The 22,438-nt window shown below is 60.7% G+C and overlaps 1 protein-coding gene across 5 annotated transcripts in view; it reads right to left on the bottom strand.

The window, feature by feature from the left end:
- CFAP74 (cilia and flagella associated protein 74) overlaps positions 1-22,438 on the bottom strand; it is a 65,712-nt gene that overhangs the window by 31,611 nt on the left and 11,663 nt on the right. For 4 of the 5 annotated variants that reach the window (XM_081796508.1, XM_081796511.1, XM_081796512.1 and 1 more), the window contains exons 5-16: positions 20,737-20,835; positions 18,991-19,095; positions 13,679-13,852; positions 13,124-13,234; positions 12,642-12,744; positions 11,647-11,804; positions 10,250-10,454; positions 8,705-8,866; positions 8,058-8,231; positions 7,444-7,562; positions 4,943-5,009; positions 4,481-4,570 (exon numbers count right to left, since the gene is read on the bottom strand). In XM_081796508.1, coding sequence (XP_081652634.1) covers positions 4,481-4,570; positions 4,943-5,009; positions 7,444-7,562; positions 8,058-8,231; positions 8,705-8,866; positions 10,250-10,454; positions 11,647-11,804; positions 12,642-12,744; positions 13,124-13,234; positions 13,679-13,852; positions 18,991-19,095; positions 20,737-20,835 — 1,567 coding nt within the window. The remainder of the gene's footprint in view (positions 1-4,480; positions 4,571-4,942; positions 5,010-7,443; positions 7,563-8,057; positions 8,232-8,704; positions 8,867-10,249; positions 10,455-11,646; positions 11,805-12,641; positions 12,745-13,123; positions 13,235-13,678; positions 13,853-18,990; positions 19,096-20,736; positions 20,836-22,438) is intronic. The other variant, XM_081796510.1, reaches the window with a different exon arrangement.

Raw genomic sequence — 22,438 nt, 5'->3', positions numbered from 1 at the left:
GGCAGGGCTGCCACCATCTGGGCCACGGTACTCGGGCCGTGTGTGAACCCAGGCAGGGCCCAGGGCTGCCACGGCCACGGCGGAGCGACCTGAGTGCTGAGAACGGAGACCATACGATCGGAACATGCAGAGCACGCAACACCCACGAATCCACAAGAAAACAGGAAAAAGAGAAGCTAACCGGCCGTTGGGAATGATAATTGTTCCAACCCCTCCTTACTCGGAGCACTAGTGAAGGAGGGAGAACATGAGAAGCAACAGCTTCATGCAGAAAACAACATCAGCGGCCTTCCCCCCGGAGCCCCGGGCGGAGGAAGCACAGCTGTCACCGAAGACCTGTCCCCCCCCACGGAGGAAGGGGCTGCAGGGGGCAGCCTTGCTCTGTGGGGAGGTGGCAATCCCTGTCGTGCCCGGGTACAAGGCACAGTGATCTGCCGTCGTGTCGCTGGGAGAGCCGTCACCAGGAGACCTGTCACCCAGAACTCTGTCACCTGGAGGTCCATCACCGGGAGATCTGTCACCAGGAGACTAGTCTTGGCGGCAGCACCAGCGCAGGTGGGAAGAAAGACTCAGGGACTTGAAGACAGGACAACGGGGGTGTCGAGTCTGAAGGAAAGCGAGTAGGGCTTACGGGACTGCGGGTGGACCAGTGTCCCATCACAGGGGGCCCAGGAGCAGAAAAGGAGGAATCTGGCCCAAAATTCCCAAGGGGATATGAATATCAAAGAAGCTCTATAAACTCCCGGTAAGATGGACCCGAAGAGACCCACACCGAGACGCGTCATAATCAAACTGCTGTGAGACAGACTCCCGAGGGCCACAGGGGAGACATGACCCAGCACACGAGGCCTCGGCGAGATTTCAGGGGCTTCGGAGGCTAGAGGGCAGTGGGTCGGTGTATACAAAGGGCCAAAAGGAAAAAGTGTCAACCAAAAACCCTTCTCCAGCAAAACCGTCCTTTAAAAGTGAGGGAGAAACCATGACATTCCCAGACGAACAGCCCCGTGGGCACTCAGCCCTGCAGGAGACGCTCCTGCACAAGAGACAGTCGCTCTAAACATTAAGGGGAAATACAGCCCCATCGAAGCGAGCACACAGGCAGTATAGAAGCTAGAGCTCTCGTAACGATGGTCTGTAACCGCACCGTGTGTTTTCTACATGATTTCACAGTCTAATACTTTCTTTTTTAAAGCAGGTATTAGTCTAAAAGCTAACGTTATCATCACTTTGGTTTGTAACTCCACGTTTTGTTTTAAGAGACTAACGCATTTAAGACGTTATTAGTTTGTGGTCTTGGACACACGGTCACAAAGATGCGATTCTGTGACATTAACAGCCGAAGGGGGTGGGGACCGAGCTGTAAAGGAGCGGACGTCTCACAGGCTTCCGAATTTAAGCTGCTATAAATCCAAATCAGAATGCTTTAACTTCAGGATGTTAAACGTAATCCCTTGGTAACCACAAAGAAAATAGCTACAGCACAAACACAAAAGGAAATGAGAAAGGAACTTAAACGTTTCGCTATAAAAAAATCAACTGAACACAAAAGAAGACAGCCACACAGGAAACGAGGGACGCGTGAAAACACGGGGCAACATGACGGAAGCAAGCTGGCCCAGGCTGCCGCGCGGATGGCTCCTGAGGACACGTGCTAAGCCACAGAAGCCCGTCACAAAGGACAAGTGCCACGTGATTCCACTTATGTAAGGCACTTGGAGCTCTCAAATCCCTGGAGACCAGGGTGGGGAGGAGGCGCCCGGGGGCGGAGAGGGCGGCACAGGACAGAGCTTGGGTTCCGGAAGGTGGGAGAGTTCCGGAAAGGATGGGGGCGGCGCCTGCCTGTTGTGAATGTACTTAATCTACTGAAGCGCGGACCCTCGCGCGGCCAAGACGGTGCACTCCGTGCCGCGTGTGTTTTGCCACAACGAAAGATGGAAGGGAGAAAAGGGAATGGCTTACAACAACACAGCAGTCACACGCCGGTGCCCGGCTGACAGAGCAGAAGACCCGGGAGGCGGCTCGGGGCGGCTGGCGCGCGTGAACGTGGACCGGGAACGGGCGCTGGTTAGGCGTGCTCACGTTCCGGGCGAGAATTCCAGACCGCGGTCGCCCCTCATCCATTCCCTCCTTCGGCCCGCCCTCCCGTGCGGCCGGGATGGGGGGCTCCTCTGCTCCCCTGACGCAGGGCGCTGCCACGCGACTTGCTTTAGTCAGCGTTAGGACAGGGGACGAGAGTGGTGTGAAATGTGCTCGTGTGGCTGGCCTTCGTTGCCTGGGCGACGACCGTCGTCCGCGAGAGGCTCCCGCCAGGAGGCCCCGTCACCTGCAGCCTGGAGCCAGCCGCCCGGCCGAGCCCGGCCTGGGTCGGCCAAACCACAGTCGCCGGCGTGTCTGTGGCGTGAGACAGAACGCTTGTGGCTGCGATACGCTGCTAGACGTAGGAGGTTTTGTTCTGCAGCATCGCCGCAGTCAGCGCTGACTTGCTCGCTCGGGAGAGGTGACGACGTGGCGGTTTCTGTAGCAGAACCTCCTCCTTCGAGATGCGCGTGGAAGTTTTGCGAGGGTGTGGTGTTGAGTGTTACGCTATCGCCGGTCTACTTGGAAGCGGGTCAGCAAGACAGACAGACAGACAGACGAGGCAAATGTGGTGAATGCCAACAGATGGGATCCAGGCAGCACACGGGCGTTCACTGTGCTGTGTTTCCTGCTTTTCCTTATGTTTGAAATTTTCTTAATCAAAAGAAGAATGGGTGGTGACTACACTTACCATAGTGAGCACCAGGTGACGGAGACGTGGAATCACTTGTTGCGTGCCTGACACGAATGTGACACTGCGTGTCAACTCCACTCCAATAGTAAAAATTAAAAATTAATTATAAAGTTTTAAAAAGAACCAGTTCTGCACTGCAAAGGCAAATAAGGCGAAAAGGCAACTTCTGGTACTGGAGAAAATATTTGCAACTCAAAATGTATAAAGAACTCACACAACTCAATAGCAAAACACCAAGCAATTTGATTAAAACCGGGCAGAGAGGGGCACCTGGGCGGCTCAGTTGGTTGAGTGTCCGACCTCAGCTCAGGTCATGATTTCACAGCTTGTGAGTTTGAGCCCCGCGTCGGGCTGTGTGCTGACAGCTCAGAACTTGGGACCTGCTTCAGATTCTGTGTCCTTCTCTTGCTCTGCCTCTCCCCAGCTCATGCTCGGTTTCTCTCTCTCTCAAGAGAAAAAAAATTAAAGGGGTGCCTGGGTGGCTCAGTCGGCTAAGCATCCGACTTTGGCTCAGGTCATGATCTCGTGGTTCATGAGTTCAAGCCCCACATCGGGTTCTGTGCCGACAGCTCAGAGCCTGGAGCCTGCTTCGGATTCTGTGTCTCCCTCTCTCTCTGCCCCTCCCCTGCTCATGCTCTGTCTCTCTCAAATATAAACATTAAAAAAAAAAAAAACTGGGCAGAGGATCTGAATAGACATTTCTCCAAAGAAGACATCCAGATGGCTAACAGGCACATGGAAAGATGCTCAACATCATGGATCATCAGGGAAATACCACTCACAGCCACAAGGCGCCACCACCTCACACCTGTCAGGCTGGCTTCAGTCAACAACACGGGAAACAACAGGTGTCGGCGAGGATGCGGAGAAAGGGGGACCGTGCACCGTTGCGGGGAGTGCACGCTGGTGCGGCCACTCGGGGGCAGTGTGGAGGCTCCTCCAGAGTTAAAACAGAGCTGCCCTAGACCCAGCCATCACACCTCTGACAGTACATCCAAAGGACACGAAACCACTAATGGGACCCCCACTGTCTGCACCTTCATATTCACAGCAACATTATTTACAATAACCAGCCAGTGAGGACAGCCTAAGTGTCTGTCAATGGACGAACGGAAGAAGGTGGGGCATATACACAGTGGAATTAAAAAAAAAGGCAATCTTGCCATTTGTAATAGCACCGATGGACCTTGAGGGCACTGGGCTAGGTGAGATAAGCCAGACAGAGAAAGACAAATCCTGTGTGGCTTCACGCAGGTGTGGAATCAAGCCCATAGACACAGAGAGCAGAGTGGTGGTTGAGGAGGCAGGGGGGCGGTTGAGATGGGGAAAGGGGGTCAAAGGGTACAAACTTGAGTTATCGGTTCTGGGGGCGTCACGCACAGCCTGGTGACCACGCTTTAAAAGAGAAATCGAGGGGACACCCCAGAGCTGCCGAGGGGACCAGCATCTCCCGAGATGGGCCCGAGGGTCTCCTGCGACCTGGGCTCTGCACAGCACGGGATTTACGCCCTCCCCCCCCCCCCCGCCCCCCCCCCCCCCCCCGGCATCCCGCTTTCCAGCGTCAATGTGAGCGTTTACCTCCCCAAGAACGGCCTGCGTGCTCCGATCCACCCCTGGGCCGGCCCCAGCCTGACCTGAGCTGTTCGGACCTGGGCCCGGACCCAGGATGCACGGAGCAGCCCCACCCAGCTCAGGCGTCCCTGGACCTACCATACACTTCTTCGTGGAACACTTCAGTGGAACAGAAAATCCACCCGTCTGAGCCAGAAATGAGACGCTTCCTTCCAGATCCTTGTTTATCTAAAAAATAAAACACCCAAGCACCATAACATTTGTAACTTTGCCCAGGGACACGGGCTGTGTCTCTACAACCACGGGCTGGGCCTGGGCCCGTCCGACCACTCTAACACACCCCACTTAGACCCAAGAGCACCTACAGACCCGCCTGCTGGCTACGAACCCTCAGCGCAGGCCCCTAATTGTGACCAATGCCAGGTACGTGCCGCAAGTGCCTGGAGATAAAGCGGCACAGGGGCGTGTGTGACCCCTGCTGAGGCCCTCGCGTCCTTCCCCCGTCATCTGTGTCTGCAGAGACCCCGTTCTACCCACCACCCACCCACGACGGGTGAGAAAAATCCCTGCGCATCATCTGCTTTTGGAACAGACGCTCACCATGGGCTTGAAGGTGACAAGGACTTCGCAGGACATCCCGGCTGACATGGGACCAGGGGGGTCAAAGCTGTAGGCACAACAATCCATGGGGCTCGACATCAGATTGACGGGGGAGGCGCTGTTGGAACTTCCCAACAGCCAGGGCCCCGAGCAGGCACCGAGTGGGACTTCTGGAGCCCTCCCCGCCCATCCTGGGTGTTGTGCCCCAGTGCCCGGGCCCCAGGAGACACTCGAATAACATCTGAATGTGTGCGGAGTGAGTAAAGGGGCGAGTGAGGCGCGTCCCCAGAGGGAACGGATGCCAGCGGCCAAACGGCGGCCGCGGTTCCCTGGGGACATGCGGTGTCAGGTCCGGAACCAAGGGCCTCGTGTTTTAACACTAGCGTGAGGGCTGGGAGCCAGCTGGGGGCTAGCACGGACCCTGCACACAGCTGGCACCCTCTGAGCCCCACTTTCAGTGAAGGAGCCAGGAAAAGAGCCCCCGCTTCACAGGGAGACTCAAAGGCAGTCGGTCTGTCTTGGTCTGGATCCTGGGTGAGGAGAAGCAGCTTCCAGGGAGTTGCTGACCTGAGGTGTGTTTTCACAAGGTTGAATTTTACCTAAGGTGCTTGGATTAGAAATACGCAAGCTAAAAATTTAATGTAATTGCTTTCCCCTGCCTGGTAATGACCCCACATACCAGGCAGAAGAAATCCAAAACTTCTCCAGGGGGGAGGGAAGCTTTTGGATACTATATCACAGAGACTCCAGGGGACGGAGCCCCCCCCGGTGAGAAGACGGGGATCCCAGGTTGGAAAGGACACGTGTCAGCCAGCCACACACATGCAGACGGCAGGGCCAAACTCCAAGAGCCTCAGATAAGAGAATGGTTGAATGGAGACTTTCAAAGATGTCATGTTAAAATTATCAGAGATGGTGGGGTGCCTGGGGGCTCAGTCGGTTGAGCGTCCGACTTCGGCTCAGGTCATGATCTCACGGTCCATGGGTTTGAGCCCCTGTGTCGGGCTCTGTGCTGACGGCTCAGAGCCTGGAGCCTGCTTTGGATTCTGTCTCCCTGTCTCTCTGCCCCTCCCCTGCTCACACTCTGTCTCTCAAAAATAAACGTAAAAAAAGTTAAAGACAGACAAAATTATCAAAGATGGAAATAGAGAATCACAGAGGTGACAGAGGAAGAAGACAGTGTCCGGTGGCTGCTGACCTGAGGCAGAGTGCAGGCTTCCAGAAACGAGAAGTATGGCCACTGAAGTACGAGGCTCTTGGAGACACAAAGAGAGAAGGGCCAGTGGGGTGTTGGATTCGAGAAAATACCGCAGCACACACTTCAGGGGTGGAGGACAGGGTGGGGCTGAGAAACGTGTAGGCTTTTTCAGAGGTCTGAATCCTCAGTGAGCCCTAAGCCCGTCTAAGCGGATCAACCCGCGCTTGACACACCGCGGAGGCGCTGCCGGACCTCAGGGACAAGGGAGCCTGAAGGCAACCACACGGGAAGCCAGACAACGACCCAGGGCTGGGCCTTCCCGGCAGCAGCCACAGAAGCCAGCAGACGGAGGGTGATAAACTCCATGGTGGGGGGGTGGGGGGGGGAGACAGCCGCCAATCAGACCCCAGCCCGGTCCTGGGGAGGAGTGCTTCAGGACGCCGGGGGGGGGGGGGGGGGCTGATACCGCGAGTCTGGGCCCCAAGTCCCCCAGAGACCCGCAGATCAACATGAAAAACTAGCAGACCACAAGTAAATCCTGTGCCTCCAGCACGAACGCAGGACAGAATAAGTTAGTGATACACAGGAATTTCTGGCCACGCTCTGCCCACACGCGCCTATGCAGATAAGCTGGCGGAAAGAGAGAAGGGGGAACAGAGATCCCACGTCTGAGCCACAAGCAGCCCCCGGAAGAGAACAGTGTGTCCCACGGTCAGCGAGTGCGGATCACAGGGAGAGGCCGTGGGGACGGGCGGTGGGGAGCCATCCTGGGCCATCTCGGGCCTGCAGACCCGTCTATAAAAAGCTGGCAGAACCAGAAGAAACCTTCTTAAAACCAAAGGCAAAATGCTACGGAGCAGGAGAAAAGAGAGACACTACAGCAGACACGGCGAGAGACACAAGAACGTGAGAAAAATGAGGAAAACTTAAAGCGGGACATGAGCAAGCGTTAAAGGGGCCAGGAAGAAAACGGTAGACGGGGCCGCCTCTCGAGCACCAGCGGGGCTTCAAAGAAGGAAAACAGAAACGTCGCTACACAGGGGACACGCACACAGTGGGAGGGGACAGTCCTGAAGCAGGACGGCTCGAACCTTCACCCAGAGAAGGCCCAACAACCGCCAGGGACGTCTCACCCAGAGGGGTGGACACGGAGACACTGACCCGGAAGGAGAGTCATCACGCACACCTGGGCTGGCCTCGGGCCGCGTCAGCACAAGAAGACGGAGCGGCCACCAGAGCGAGCGCCAGGCGGGCGTGAAGGCCGAGGACGGCGCACCCGCACCCGCGCCCCGCCGGCTCTCACTCGACGTGGACGAAGTCCCTGAGGTGCTCCTCCACGCCCACCAGCTTGCAGTGGTTGATGGTGTAGGTGGCGTTTATCAGCGTGATCTTCTTCTTGTACACTTTGCCGACGTCGAAGTCCTGGAAAAGTCGGAGGAGTCCTTCGAAGCCGTCGGGGGGAAGGCGCCGTGTGAGCGCCCGGCGGCCTCTCCTCGTGTGCCCCCCGACGGCCAGCGTGTGACCACACGAGGAAGGTCTCGGTGAGGAGCGGGGGAGCGTCCTGATAGGAGACCAGGAACAAGTCCCAAGGTTTCCTGACTCAGGAAGCGCTCCCCTGGGGACGCATGGAGAGTAGGGGCGGCGGGGGCAGGAAACGGCTTCCTGGGGACCTCGGACGGTGTGGGCTCTGGGGCCGGCACCCCACTCCGTCTGAGGGACTAGGGCCCGTGTGGCATCCCAGGAGCCCGCCAGCCTCCTCCCCTGCAGAGTCCGGCGGCTGTGACTACGTGCGAGGACCGACCTCCTCACCGTCCCTTTCCAGGGAGGCTGTCCCCCGGGCCGGGTCCCCTTGTGGGGCTGGCGTCTGACCCCTCACAACACTCTCAGCACCAGGCCAGGCGAGTAGCCCCTCCTCACCTTGAAGTGGATGAGCTTGGGTTTGCTATTGAAGGGGCGACCTTTGAACTCGTGCCCGGATGCCACCTGCCTGTGGGTCACCCTGCTGCGCAGCTGCTCCATGGTGCGCGCCAGGATGTCCTTGTCCATCTTTGTCCCGCCCACGGGCTTCCTGTCCACCTCCTCTTTGGGCACCTGGGTTTCCACAGAAACAGCGTCGCGCTCGAGGGCAAGCCCGGGCCCAGCGAGGCGATCCTCTCCAGGTGGCCTAGGGCAGCCGGGGGCCGCAGAAGTTAGTGGCACGGCGTCAGGGCCCAGAGCGGCCGGGGCAGGGGCAGCGTGACCACCCGGCAGGCCCGGCAGGCCTGAGCGAGGCTGGCGGTCCTCACTTCAGAGGAAAAGGAAAGAGGGACGAGCAGGCACGTCCAGGATCCCGTTGGATTTGTGGGAAGGGACGGCAGAGGCGGGGGGTTTCTAGATTTTTCAATTAGGCCAAGAGAAAGGTTTGAAATGTTTAACCGGAGCCATGTTTTCTCAGGCAGCACAAATAAAGGTGCCTCCCTGAGGGACATGGTGGGGAAGGGGCTCTGTCTGCGGCCTTGACTCCAGGTCAGCCGGCGTCGGGGCTGCTGTCCAACTTCTCGGAATTGAGGGCAGGAAGCGCTTACCTGGTTCGGCTTATAGTCTTCCTTCCAGAGCCCGGGGATCTCCGGCTCGGCCAGCGTGTCATGTTCCCAGGTGATGTTCCCCGAGTCCCCCTGGACGCACTCATAGGAGATGGCTTCCAGTAACTGAGAGGCTCTGGGGGGTGAGACCGCTCCGCTGTCCTGCTGTTGGGGAGAGAAATTCATAGCTAATCACAGAAGACAAGGGACTCTACAGATCAGCGAGAGAAGAACATAGCCGCCATCACAAGACCCTCGGGCACATGGCTACGGACAACCTGGCTCTTCTACGGGTTCTTTTCCTCTTTACCTGGAGACTAGAACACGGTCTGTTTCGTAACCCTTTCCCATTTCAAATATAAGTAACTTCAGACACATCATTACGTATTTTTCTCCAATACTCACAAAAGAGTCCACAGAACATGGATTTACGGGCCTACTACAATCTTCTTCACCATCCTCAGTTTCGTGTTATTTCTAATTTTTGCTTATATAAACCACGCCCTGGAAAAGCCTTCCCTCCGGAGGACACAGGTTCTGGGACTGGGCTTCAGAGGGGATGGCGTGGGGCCTCCCTCTAGGGAGCATCAGCCGTAGACGGAGGGGGATGTGGCTGCGATGTGTGGAGAGCTCCCGGGGAAGCAGACTGGGTGCTGACACGGAGAAACACAGGACACCTAGTGTGGACGGCAGGGCAGGCGGCTGGGCGGGCCAGGGAGGAGGTGGCAGGGGTGACGGCCCAGAGGGGTAGACTCCACAGTGGCGGGCAGGGACCGGGCAGAGACCGAAAACGCGCCTGGGAACAGAGTGAAGAGCCCGCAGAGGCCCAGGGGAGCCGGCGACCCGCACCTTCAGGTTTCGAGGCGCACGGGGCAGGAGTGGGAGTGCTGAACTGGGCTCAGGAGGGGTCCTGATGTCCCTGCCCCTCACTCCTGGAGACAGGTATGGGTCACCAGCCCCGGGGGTGGGGTGGGGGTGCTGGCCTGGAGCCGGCCCTCAGGAGGATGACGCATGAACGGCGAGGGGGTACAGGACGTGGAAGCGGCTGGTCTCTGGGGGGTGTTGAGAGCATCTGGTGCCAGGGTGGTGACAGGCATGTGCACAGAGAGCCCCGTGGCCTGGGACTGGCCTGTGCTCACTGCCTGTCTTTTTGTCTAGGGACAGGTAAGGCGGCCTGAGCCACTCTTGTTGCAGAGGACGCTACGGGCTTCCGCACCTGCAGTGGAGTCCGCAGAGGCGGATCCTGTGGCCGATGAGCCACCAGAGACCTGGGTCTCGGCCCCTTGTACCTGCGCCGTCACCTGGGAAAGGACAGCTCCCAGGTGGACGCCGTGTGGCCCGCCATCTTGCGTGCCGCAGAGAGGAGCCGTGGGGAGGCCCGAGCGCGTCCCCCCCGCGGGGCCCCCGGGGAGCAGGGAGGCCGGAAGACAGCCTGGTGCAGGCCACACGGTTTCGGCTGAGGGGTCTTAGCCGGGGATGGTCACACAATGTCTCGAGGCCCAACCACGTCCCCGGGGACTTGTGACCAGACAGGGGCCTCTGGCTCACCAGCAGGTTGCGGGGAAGGGCCACCGTGCCCCTGTCCTCGCAGACGTCCGCGATGTAGCCCCACGTCTCATCTCTCAGGGTCAGCCGGCCCGTGGCTCTGGTGGGAGAAGACTGCCTCTTCCTCCTGGTTTCTTCCGCAGCCTCTTCTTTCAGAATCCGACCTATGATCTCCTGCTTTCTGAGCTTCTGCTGCTCCTCGAAGGCGCTGTGGGAAAACGCCGTGTGGAACCAGGGGAGGTGAGCTGCGAGCTGCCTTTGGGGCCCCTCCCTCGGGAGGTGCCGCCCCGCTGGGCTCAGGGCTGCCGGGAGCTGATTCTGGCCGGGCCCCCTGGCTCCCAAGGGAGCAGACAGATGAGGCCCAGGAAGGCTGCCAGGCCGGAGACCCGGGCCTTGAAATTCCTGCCCCGCCCGGGCCCCACAGCAAACCTGACCCCACAGGACGTGCCTTTTACTCCAGGTTTCCAGGCTGGCAGCCGGGCACTCCAGCGAGGCACAAACCACGGCCTCACTAGGGCTCGAGGCCATTCACTCACGTGCTCATTCATTCCTTCACTCATTCATTTCTTCACTCATTCCAACTCTGTCCCTGGCTCTTCCTACGTGCCCGGCCTGCGCCAGACGAAGGCACGGGTGGAGCCGCCCCTGGGAGCCCCTAGCAGGACGACTGATGGCACAGCTCCTGTGGTGACAGCCAGAGCACTGTGACTCCCTGGCAGGAGATGCTGTCCCCAGGGAGAGGACCAGGAGGCCACACCCAGGTACGCACCAATCGTGCCTGTGAAGGGGGTGTGGTGGTGGGGGGGGAGAAGGGATGTGCCCTTCAGGAGGTGGGCAGGACCAGAACTCGGACCTCTGGATCTCAGGAAGCCCACGCCTGCGGGGGGTGTGGGGGCGGGAGGCAGGACAGAGTGTGGCCTGGAGAGCTGTGTACTGGGACCTTGCAGGGCTGAGGGGGGTTCTCAGGGTGAATGACGAGGGTGCAGGGCATACTGAGAAGGCAGCACCGAGTGCCCTTTGGAGGAAATCGGAAAGCGAAGCCCGTGAGGGCGTGAAGGGTGAGCCCAGACCCCCCACGGCCCCCCGCGGAGGGGAGTGGAGAGCCCTGAGACACAGGGAGTGAGCTGCGTCGGGGGCTTGGGGCAGCTCCTGAGAAACCAGGAAGCCAGGCCAGGAGCCTGAGGGGGGGCCACGCTAGAGGTGATGGGGGTCGAAAGGTCTGTGCTCTGAGGCCCACGGGAGGCCTCACCTGTCGGGGTCTGAGGAGCAGGGTGTGGAGGGAGGGCTGGAGCCCCCATCTGGGGAGAAGCCCAGGGAGGAAAGCAGCTTGGCTAATTGTGAGGGACAGGCCTCCCTCGGCCCAGGCGGGCACCTCCCCCAGGAAGCCACCTCGCACTCACCGGTTCTGGGCTTCCAGCTCCTGGCGCTGGCGTTGATGGAAAAGGTGTCTGAAAGCGTCCCCACCTTGGGCCAGAATCATCTCCTTCTGGGCCCGGGCCTTCTGCTCAGCCAGCTCTGCCTTGGCCTGGCCCCATGCTTGAAATTTCCGGAGTGTTTCCTTGGGAACAGAGAAAAGTGAGGGTATACCACTGGCACATGCACACGCGTGTGCACACATGTGCACACACACACACACACACACATACACACGGAAGCTCTCTGTTGAGCCGGTGACGTTAACTCAGCCCTGAGATGCCGGAGCACAGGTTTGCAGAGCCCCACCCTTGCCTGGTCCTGCCCATCCACCAACCACCTGTCCTTAAAATCCTCAGGGGCTTCCCGCCCCCCGAGCTGGCTGTCGTCCACAGCGCTGCAGGCCTGGTGCCTCGCCTCTGCCCCCTTGCCATGCTGGGCTCCCCTCCAGGAGGCCTGCTCGCTCTTGCCTCTGAGCCTTTACAAATGCTGTTCCCCTCTCCACTCTCCAGGCCTAACTGCCACACCCTTGGGCCCCAGGGGGATATCACTTCCTCCAACAGGACCCTGGACCCCTGCACATGGCCTCGCTGCGCCCCGGTCCCCCTGGAGACCTGCCATGGCTCCTCCCGTGGACCAGGCCCCAGGAGGACAGGCCTGCGCTGATTTCTTCCTGCCCGGCGGGGCACCTGGCTAGTGCCAGCACGGGCCCAGGGGCAACAGACCTGTGGGGGGAGGCTCTGTAACCCCCAGGAAGCGACTGAGTGGCGAGTCTGAGGACACGGGACTCCCGTCCCAAGGGGCAGGGAAGCCAGATGACAGGGCAGGGCAGGCTGAGGGGTCGAGGTGTGGACCCCCGCCTGGAACGAAACACGCCTGCCCGGAGGGCTCCTGTAGGACTGCGTGGGGCCCCGAGCGTGTCAAGCTGTCCCTCCTGGAGTGCGATGTGCCCCGAGGGCAAGGGTGGACGCAGGTCGCCTACCCTGTTGGCACTGATACTGTTCTTCAAAGCCAGCACGGCGTCCATGCGCCTCTTCATGTGCTCCTGGGACCCCATCTCCTTCTCCCTCTCCTGCTCGCGGATTCTGGAAGAAGGCACGTTTTTTAACCACAGGTACCGGGGCACGTTGACTTGTGGTTACAGAACTGCACGGTGGTCACGTCCGTCAAGGAAATAATTAAACGTGACCACATTAAAGACACATGGAAAGCGTTATGTTGAACGTCAATTTCTAGGGAACACTGAAACAGGCTTCTCTGGACAGGCCCCTGGCAACTCACCGCAGGTCCTTTTCTGAACACAAGCAGGAAGTCAGCTCGAAACTAAAAATACAGCTTTATTATGTTCTGACAGTAGGGTAATGATTTAATAATAAAATCGGGGACAGTAAAACAAAAACAAGATTCTTGTATTTCTTATATTTCTCCTCCAGGGTATCAATGGGGGGAGTCTGAGGACGCTACCTTCCCAGGGAAGCCTTCAGGAACTTCACCGCGATCTTGTGATTCTTCTTGGCATCTTCCACCAGCTTCTGGTGCCTGAGCCTGTGCTCCTTCTGCAGGTGCATGGCCTTCCTGCGGTGGCGGGGGACAGTGGGAACGGAAACTCATGGAGCACCGGCTCTTGAGGGAACAGGTGACCCTGAGAGCCAGGCCGGCGGCACCTGTGCCCAGGGCGAGAGCGCTGCCGGTGTCCAGGGGCTTGGCTCCCATAGAAGCGGCAGGGAAAGCTGGCAACGGGCCGGATGGGGTGAGCAGGGGGAGGGGTGGGGAGGACCCCGGACGAGGACTGGGAGGGAAGGAGATGGGGACCGCACCAGGGGAGCGGGAGCGGGCCTGTGACGCACCTGCGGGCGCTGTTCTGCCCTGCTCAGCAGCCTGGCCAAACAGGAGGCCCTGGGCAGGGGCTGCGCCCGGGGACCCACGGGGTCAGGACTCTGGCCAGGGGCTCAGGCGGGGCCACAGAGGAGCTGGCTCTGGAGAAGGGCTGAGGCCCCCCGGCAGGTCCTGGCCACCCACCTGACCCTCAGCAGCCGGTTCCTCTCGGCCTTCTTCAGGGCCTCCTCCTCGCGGTGCAGCTGCTCGGCCGCGTGCACCCGGAGGCCCTTCCTGGCAGCCGCTTCCTCCTCTTGGGCAGACGATTGGACGTCCTCAAGCTGTCCCTTCTGGATCGCAATGTGCCACATGGCGCTCCTTCAAACAAGAGGCACTTTTGTTTGTGTCGGCAAAGGCCACACCCTCTGAGGAGCGTCCATTCCAGGGGGTCCGGGAGGGCCTGGCCACGCAGTTCTGACGACCACCAGTCAAGGGCGGCTCCTCCTCCTGGAAGCCCTCTGGGCCTGCAGCCGCAGGGTGTCCACGGCTGGCCCGAGGACCAGTGTGGCACTCTGAAATAGGCCGGGGACACAGGTGGGAGATGCCGCCTTTGAAAGAGGCTCCCTGTGGCACGGCAGCGAGAGACAGGGCCGGGGGGGGGGGGGGGCAGCACAGGACACGGAGGGGAAGTGGGCTGCTGCCATATGAGCACCCTGTGTGACCTACAGGAGGGGCGTCTGGGCGCGGACAGGCGGCGGGAACGTCTGACCGTGGCTGATGGATTGCTGGCCCCCAGGCCTGAAAAAGATGGCGATTTGACTGAAGTCCCACTTTCTCTGAATAAAGAGAAGGTGACGGTGGAAGGAAGATCAGAGGCACAGAGGTGCTGCTGGCCTAGAGGATGGGGCAGGGGCGTGGGCCCAGGAAGGAGGGCACGTCTGGGGGCTGGACGACGCCGGAAAGAGGTTCTCCCTAGAAAAGAAGGCAGTCCTGCCAGCCCCTTGGTTTTAGCCCAGTGAGATCTGTGTGGGCATCACCTTCGGGGACGCGAGGTCCGCGTGTGCCGCCTGCCGCAGCGCCGGAAGGAAGGTCAGCAAAGGCTCTCGGCCGGGCCCCTGCGGCAGACACCCTGCCCCGGGCGTGGCCGGGCCCCTGCACGGAGCCTGCGGTGCGAGGCTGCCCGTGGCCTTTGGCCTTGCTGCTGGACCCAGGTGAGACAGAAGCTCGAGTCCAGGGACGCAGGGACCGCGTGACACGGGCCACCCGTCCCGAACTTCACGTTTGGCTGATCGTCTGCCTCCCATTACCACGAAGACAGAGGCTCCCCGGACACGGCTTTTCACTTGTTCTATTCACCGGCGAGCCCTAAATGCTTCGAACAGAGCGTGGCCTACAGCAGGTCCTCAACTACCGTTTGTTGAATGAGTGAGCGGCACTACCTGAGCCACGGAGCCACAGATTCAGGCGTCCCGCCTGCACCCCAGTGCACACGAGCCCCCTGGAGGGGCCCGCCTCGCCTGCCCACCCCTCCACCTCCTCGGAGTCCCTGGCTGAAGGGGGCTTCTGCCCAGCGTGTGGTCGGCAGCGACACAGGAGGGCCTGAAGGCGCGTCATCCCTGAGAGCAGAGTCCCAAGAATGTGCGTCCGGGGGCATCGCTTGTGGAGGCACAGATCCGCGGAGACCCCGCGGCGGCGCTCGTGGTGTGGCTGGTGGCCCAGGGGCTGGTGGCGGGACTTCCCGGGATGGGCCCAGAGCACGAGGACGTCAGGACCCCACTTGAGAGAAGGCTCCTGTCGATGAGGCCGATGGGCCAGCCACGCGGACCTGCCCGCTCCAGGGCTGCGCTGGCCTCAATCCGCTGAGCGCCCTGTCCGCCCGCAGCAGACAGCAGGCCGCGCCCCACTCTGGCACACGCGCCCCTCAGGACCCAGGCGGGCGCGGCGATCTGTGCTCCTGGGAATGGTCACTTCCTCTGCGCACAGGGCTTCCTTCTCCACCCGTGTTCTTGTCACCTGCTGTGATTCTCTGCGGGGCTAGAGTCGCTCAGCTCATCTTGCGTTGCCGTGACGTCCACACGATGACATTTTACAGCGGAAGCGCAGAGGCGCGAGGAACACTCAGTGTACCGCCCCCCCCCCCCCCCCCCCCGCCCCAGGCGCCGCGCGCAGCAGCCGGTTTTGCTGGGGGAAGGGCCTATGTGAGACTCAGTATGAGGTGGCCAGTCCTCAGGATGACAGCCCACGACCCCGCCTCCCGCACGCACGCCGTGGAGCAGGCCGCGCCCACCAGGTCTCAGGGTTGATCCAAATGCGGCAGAGGTGATGGGATGTCACTTCCGAGAGGACACTGGGGCTTTTGCTCACCCCTGGGGGCTCAGTGTCCCTTGTCAGCAGCCCCAGGAGAGGCCTGCGGGGGGTCGATCTGAGCGAGCTTGGAAGCTGATCCTCCGTCCAACCCAGCGAACCTCCACACGATGCCGTCTTGACTGACATCTCAACCGTAACCTCCCGGGAGATCTCGAGCCAGAACCCCAGCTACGCTGCTCCTAGGTTCCCGGCCATCCAGGGACGGGGAGGTAATGATGCTTGCCGTGTTAAACCCTGGATGCACCTGGGACTCCCGCTACATAAAAACGCAGACGCGGGGCACGTGGGTGGCTCAGTCGGTGAAGCGTCCGACTTCAGCTCAGGTCATGATCTCACAGTCCGTGAGTTCGAGCCCCACGTCGGGCTCTGTGCTGACAGCTCGGAGCCTGGAGCTGCTTCGGATTCTGTGTCTCCCTCTGTCTCTGCCCCTCACCCACTCACACTCTATCTCTCTCTCTCAAAAATAAATAAAAACATTAAAAAAAAAAAAACCGCAGACACGCCCAGACTCCTGCTACGTAAAAATGTGGATGTGGGGGCGCCTGGGTGGCTCAGGTCATCTCAGGGCTGCGGGGGTCGAGGCTCATGTCGGGTTCCGTGCTGAGTGTGGAACCTGCCAAAGATACTCTCTCTCCCTCTGCCCCCCTCTCCTGCTTGCTTGCTCTCTCTCTAAAATAAAATAATTACAAAAAACTCGGATGCACCCGGACTTCCGCTCCACACAAGACCACAGATGCAACTGGGAGCCGTTGTGTGGACTGGAGAAACCAGGTGCCGGGTAAACAGGTATGGTTCTGCACATTTAAAACATGTTTTTAAAATGTTTATTTATTTTTGAGAGAGAGAGTGCAAGCAGGAGAGGGGCAGAGAGAGAGAATCCCCAGCAGGCTCCACGCTGTCAATGCAGAGCCCGATGCGGGGCTCAGACTCACGAACCATGAGATCATGACCTGAGCAGAAATTAAGTCAGTCACTCCACCAACTGAGCCACCAGGTGCCCCGGCACACTGAACACATTTAATAGGAAGGGACAGAGTGTGTCAGCGGTCCCCAGTGGTCCCCTGGGGCAGGGCTGCTGACTGAGGAGAGGCACAAGGGAAGGTCTGGGATACATTTTCTCGTGTGTAAATTAGACTCAGGGAAAGCTGATTAACAAGGCAGCAAATGACAGTCCGGCAGCAGCCAGGCCCACGTGAGCAGCGGCCGGCGGGCAGGCTGCTGGGGTCAGGCCGCAGGAGGAGGGTCCCAGGGCGATCGCTGGAAGGGTCAGCGACTGGCTACACGTGGGGACCGGGGAAACCAGTGAAAACGTTGAGGGTAGCGACAGGCAGGCTGGTCACTGCCACAGGAAGGAGGTGCAGACACGGCGGGGGAGGGTGGGGACGAGCCTGCAGTTCTGTTGGAGCTGGTTTCAAGACAGGGACACACACAGACGTGTACGGGTTTGCTGTCCCCGCCTGCCGCAAGGGCCTGGGAGCAGCAAGGTCCTCGCGGCCACGGGCATCAGCGGCGCCCAGCTCTAGACCTCCAAACCCCACTCCTCAGTTACAAACCAGGCTGAGTCCAGAGCTGGGGCGGGAGGATGAATCGGGGGGCGTGGAACGTGTCCTGGTGCCCGAGAGCACTCCAAGAGTGTCAGGGACAGGGACGTGTCAAAGGGCCTAGGAGCCAACTTGAAAGAGGCCCGCTCACCGACTTGGGAGGACCGGAGGGTCAAGGCGAATAATGACGGAAGTGACCGTATGCCGCTGACTAAAACAGAAATCAGAGTCTACGCCGATAAGCAAACGGATGTGGAGAAGAGACGCTGTTCTTCACACCAGAAGGCCGGCCCGCGGCCGCGGAAGGAGCGCGGACTTAGAGCGTCTTTGGGGGCCGTCATCGCCATCGCCATCATGATTGGTGCAGGCAAGAAACACCACTCAATTCAGATACCAGCGCCCGCAAGGGGACGAGGACAGGATCCCAGAGCCTCTGAGCGTCCACCACACGTTATGGATTCATTTCCAAAGTTGTCGCGCTGCGTGGAGAACCCCGGCAGGCACCACCTCGACCCAGCCACCAAAGTCCCCCCACCGGAAACGGACGGGTCGCCATCACGCGCCTCGTTGAGAGGCCCCCCCAGAAGGACATGGCATCACTCGGGGGTATTCCAGCCAACAGTCACAAGGAAGCATCACGCAAAGACAACTTAAGGGGCCTTCACTGGCCCATAATCTTCAAAATGTGGAGGCCACGAGTGTCATGGAAGGGTGAGGGGTCTTCCCGGCTGGAGACGGGATAACCCCCTGCAACCCCCAAGTGGGACCCTCTTGCCGTTAAGGATGTCACTAGGACGGCTGGGGCCAAGGGGGCTTGGGGTGTTTTGCGCCGTCAAACAAGGGCCACATAAACGTCCATCGTCCTCCCACGCTCACTCACAGACGGCCCTACCATCCCGGCCACCTCTCTGTCCTCCCGCCTCCCCACTAGATTATGCTAAAGCACCACAGGACCCAGGGCTGGACTGTGCCTAACTTAAAGGAGGGCTGGGTTAGAGACGGATTCCTGTCCCCACCCCCCGCTCCCCGAGAGTCCCTGTGGTCGGGAGGGGCAGGGGACAGCTGTGGTTTTTCCAGCAGCGGGTGGCCTGCCGCCAATGCCCTGTCCTGGCCCTCTGTGCCTTCCTGCACGTTTCCCAGAGGCTGCCCGGCCAGCGTCTGGGGGAGGGGGCCGCTGTGGGGGGGGGGAAGCAGGGCACGAGGGACGCCAGGAATCTGATCCCCTCCTAAACCCCCTTTCTTGCGGCAGCTAGCTAGAGGCAATGCTGCTGTTTACGACCCAAACCCAAGCACCAGTGTCTTTGCTGGGGGTTGCTTCTAGAAAGGTTGTGAAACAGTGAAACACTGTTTAAACACGGTGCTGGTGGTTCTCCGGAAGCAGGAAGCAGGAAAGAGGGGAAAGGAAAAGAAGCAGGTGTCATAGTTCTCAGAAACGCAAACAAACATGGAGAAAGTGGGAAACATTTCAAAAAACGTGAAGTCTTATCCTTTCAATGATTTCATTTAACGGGCTCCGTTCCCACTCCTAGGCAGCTTAAAAGTCGCACGCAAACCACGCGGGCCGCGTCCTGCCTGTGCGCAGGGAGCCCCCCTCCGCCCCCAACTCACTCGCTCTTCAGCAACGCGGCTCTGAGCTGGGACTGCAGGGCTCTCTCGTCGTCCAGCTCCGTGCACAGGCGTCTGGACACCGCCTGGAGGCGGCCCACGGAGGCACTGCTGAGGCACGGGGGCAGAGGGGCAGGGGGGCAGGGGAGTGGGGGGGCGGGGAGGTGGCGTCAGCCTGGCTCCCAGAGAAAGCCCCCGGTGGCCACTATCCCACTGAGGCCTTCAGCTGGCCTCTTCATTTTCAAGAGAGAAATCTGTCTACACCGGCCAGCAGGGAAGGCCTTCAAGAACAGCTGCCCCGTGCCTACTTCTGGCTGCTTGGCCAGGCACAGAACCCGCTAGAGCACCTGCCCTGGCCACACCAGTGCCCACTTCCCTCCCGGGGTCAGGGAGCCGGATCCCCTGGTTCCAGCCTGTCCGAGTTGCGGGCCCATTCAGATCAGGGAAGGATCCTGCACACTCGCCCGACTGGAAGCAGTCAGGCGGCCAAAACGCCCCTGGAAGACTCTAGGTAGGGAGTCCACTCTGCACCCTCTTCTGTCCTGGGCTGTGGCCGGCTCAGTGCACCGCCCAGGCACCCGACCGCTCAGGCACGTTCTGAGATAATCACAGATTATCACAGATGATCACGGGGTGGCCAGTGGGGCTGTGTGGAAATAGCCTTGGGCGACAGAGACCTCAGGGCCGGTGTGTGCATACCACGGATCAGGACCCCACACGTGTACGGCTGGGGAGTGGTTTTCCAGCAGCTGGTGTGGCCCTCATTTCTCGACATCCAGCCTGCTGTGTCCCATAGAATCAGGTGGATTTTAAAATCCTACAAAAGAGCCTGTCTCTGCCTGCAGGGGGCTGGGCTGCAGGCCTCACGACGCTGCTGCTGGGTGAACTGTCTGGCACCTTGTCCTGTCTGTCCTGTGACCCCTAGGACTCCAGCCTCCAGGAGGCCCTCTGCCCTCCTGGGGCCAGTGGGGCCTGGCGCTCGTCCCTTCCTGGCAGCAAGTGGGGCAGCTACATTCAGATTCTGGCTCAGAGCGCCAGGACCAACGTCCCACCGTGTCCCCGCTCAGCAGCGTGACCCCGGGCAGCTCACTTAGTGTCCCTGGGTCCCTCAAAGGGCTGCTGTGAGACCGATAGGGCCTGAAGTGCATGGACGCCACCTGGCTCACCTGTGGATACCAGCCCCGGGCGCGGGGAGCTCCAAGCAGATGTGTCCACGTGAGGTAGCTGCGCAGGCCTCTGACCCCCTGCCTGTCCTGTCCCCTCATCTGGGTAGTGGCACTACCTGGCTGGTCGATCGAGACAAAGCCAGTCCTGATGTTTCTTCCCCTAAGCTCATTGGTGTCCCTGCCCTGTCCCCCCAGAGTGGCCTCTCTTTTTGGGCACTTCTACGGCTTTGCACATCCTCACCGCCAGAATGTTCCTTCCTAGTCACTGCAGGCAAGTTGTTTTTCTCACTCAGGTTCCAGCCTGGAGGCAACTCCTCAGGAAGCCTCCCTGGCCACCTGCCTCAAAGTGACCACCTCTCCTGACCTCACGGCCACCAGCTCTCTTGTCCTTGTGACCACCTGTCTCTTTCCGTATTGGGGTGCATCTGTTCCCCACCCTGGAGGGTGGCCAGTCTGCTTCCTCGTGCACCTGAAGGCAGCAGGTGTTAGTATAGATGACGAGTCGGGTGACCGGACGCCTTCTGCTGCGGCACTGGGGGCCCCCACTACCCGCCCCGCTCAGCGCCCAGGGCGCACGACCTACGTGTTGTTGGCCTCTCTCCCTGCAGCCACCTCGGCCGCCACGCTCGCCTGCTGCTTGGTGATGAGCTCTATCCTCTGGCGGCAAGCACGCAGCTCTCCTCTGCAGGGAAGTCAGAATCCGGATAAGCAGTTCTCTGGGATCGAGTCTCTCTGCACGCTCTCCCTCAGGAGCCTCGGACGGAAACCCATCTTCCTTCAGCTCCCCTAACCCAGGCCAGGGGCGCAGTTATATGTCCCCCCTTGTCTAGGGCAGGGGTCGCGGTCATCGGTCGCCCCTCACCCAGGCCAGGGGCCGCGGCTATATGTCCCCCCTCACCCAGGCCAGGGGCCCCGGTCACCTGTCCCCCCTCGCCCGGGCCAGGGGCCCCGGTCACCTGTCCCCCCTCGCCCGGGCCAGGGGCCCCGGTCACCTGTCCCCCCTCGCCCGGGCCAGGGGCCCCGGTCACCTGTCCCCCCTCGCCCGGGCCAGGGGCCCCGGTCACCTGTCCCCCCTCGCCCGGGCCAGGGGCCCCGGTCACCTGTCCCCCCTCGCCCGGGCCAGGGACCCCGGTCATCAGTCCCCCCTCACCCGGGCCAGGGGCCCCGGTCATCAGTCCCCCCTCACCCATGCCAGGGGCCCCAATCATCTGTCTCCCCTCACCCAGGCCAGGGGCCCCGGTCATCAGTCCCCCCTCACCCAGGCCAGGGGCCCCAGTCATCTGTCCTCTCGCCCAGGCCAGGGGCCCCGGTCATCTGTCCCCCTTGCCCAGGTTAGGAGCTGAGGTGACATCATCTTTCCAGGGATTTCTCTCACACAATCAAGCTGCCTGATCAGGGTCTTGTTTCCTGAAAGCCCTTCAGAGGGGCCACCTGTGTGACCTCAGCCCAAATGAGAGTTCAAGGGAACCGGCACACGTGAACGTGGCCAGGCGTGTAACGGCACCGGGGAGAGGCCTGGGAGGGCCGCACACCCGGCACACAGCTGCAGCACCTCGTCAGCGTTCTAGAACTCCCAGACCCGACAGGACAAGCGACCAACGTGTGGGCCTGGATCGAATCCGATTCAAAACTCTAGCTCCTGTGATGAGGACAGCAGAACCAAACCCAGAGCGCGGGCTCTAAGCCAGCCTGGAGGACACGCAGGGAACCGCCGTGGTTGCGTGGCCGGGAGATGCTCACTTCCTCAGGGGAGGAACCGTGCGGAGGTCCGGTGGAAGGAGGTTTTTACTTGCTCCGGGGACAAGTAGGCAGGAGTGATGCCTGCAGGCGGCTGTCACACAACTCAGCAGACAGAAATCACAGGCACACGCACCCACAGGGAAAGAACCCACAGGCGAAGGTGGGCAGGGGCACGTGGGTCACAGCGGGGACCATGTGTTTTCCACTTTCCCCGTATGACCTTCTCTTCGCGGACGTTTGGGGAACATGCGCTACCAGTGTTAGCGCGGGTCAAGCCGGAGCGGACCCCAGGGCAGGACGGGCCGACCCGAGGCCCAGCCCCACGCAGGCCACCAGCGAGGCCCGGGCCCCGCACGACCAACGGGGACACCCTCTGCACGTCTCACGTGACGGCCAGGAGGGCAGGGGGAGATCCGTCCATCGAGGCCGGCCCCGAGGTCATCAGGGTCGGAGGCCCGGCAGAGCCCGAAGCCTCCGGAGCACGGGTCGCCCCGCCCACGACGGCCGCCCCGCCCCCTGCTCGCCCCGCCCACCTGCCGCAGCTC

The sequence above is a fragment of the Panthera onca genome, chromosome C1 (genome assembly GCF_046562875.1).
Source record: "Panthera onca isolate mPanOnc1 chromosome C1, mPanOnc1 haplotype 2, whole genome shotgun sequence".
In the NCBI taxonomy this organism is placed as follows: domain Eukaryota; kingdom Metazoa; phylum Chordata; class Mammalia; order Carnivora; family Felidae; genus Panthera; species Panthera onca.
The sequence above is the reverse complement of the archived record's forward strand: the minus strand, read 5'-3'. Positions and strand labels throughout refer to the sequence as shown.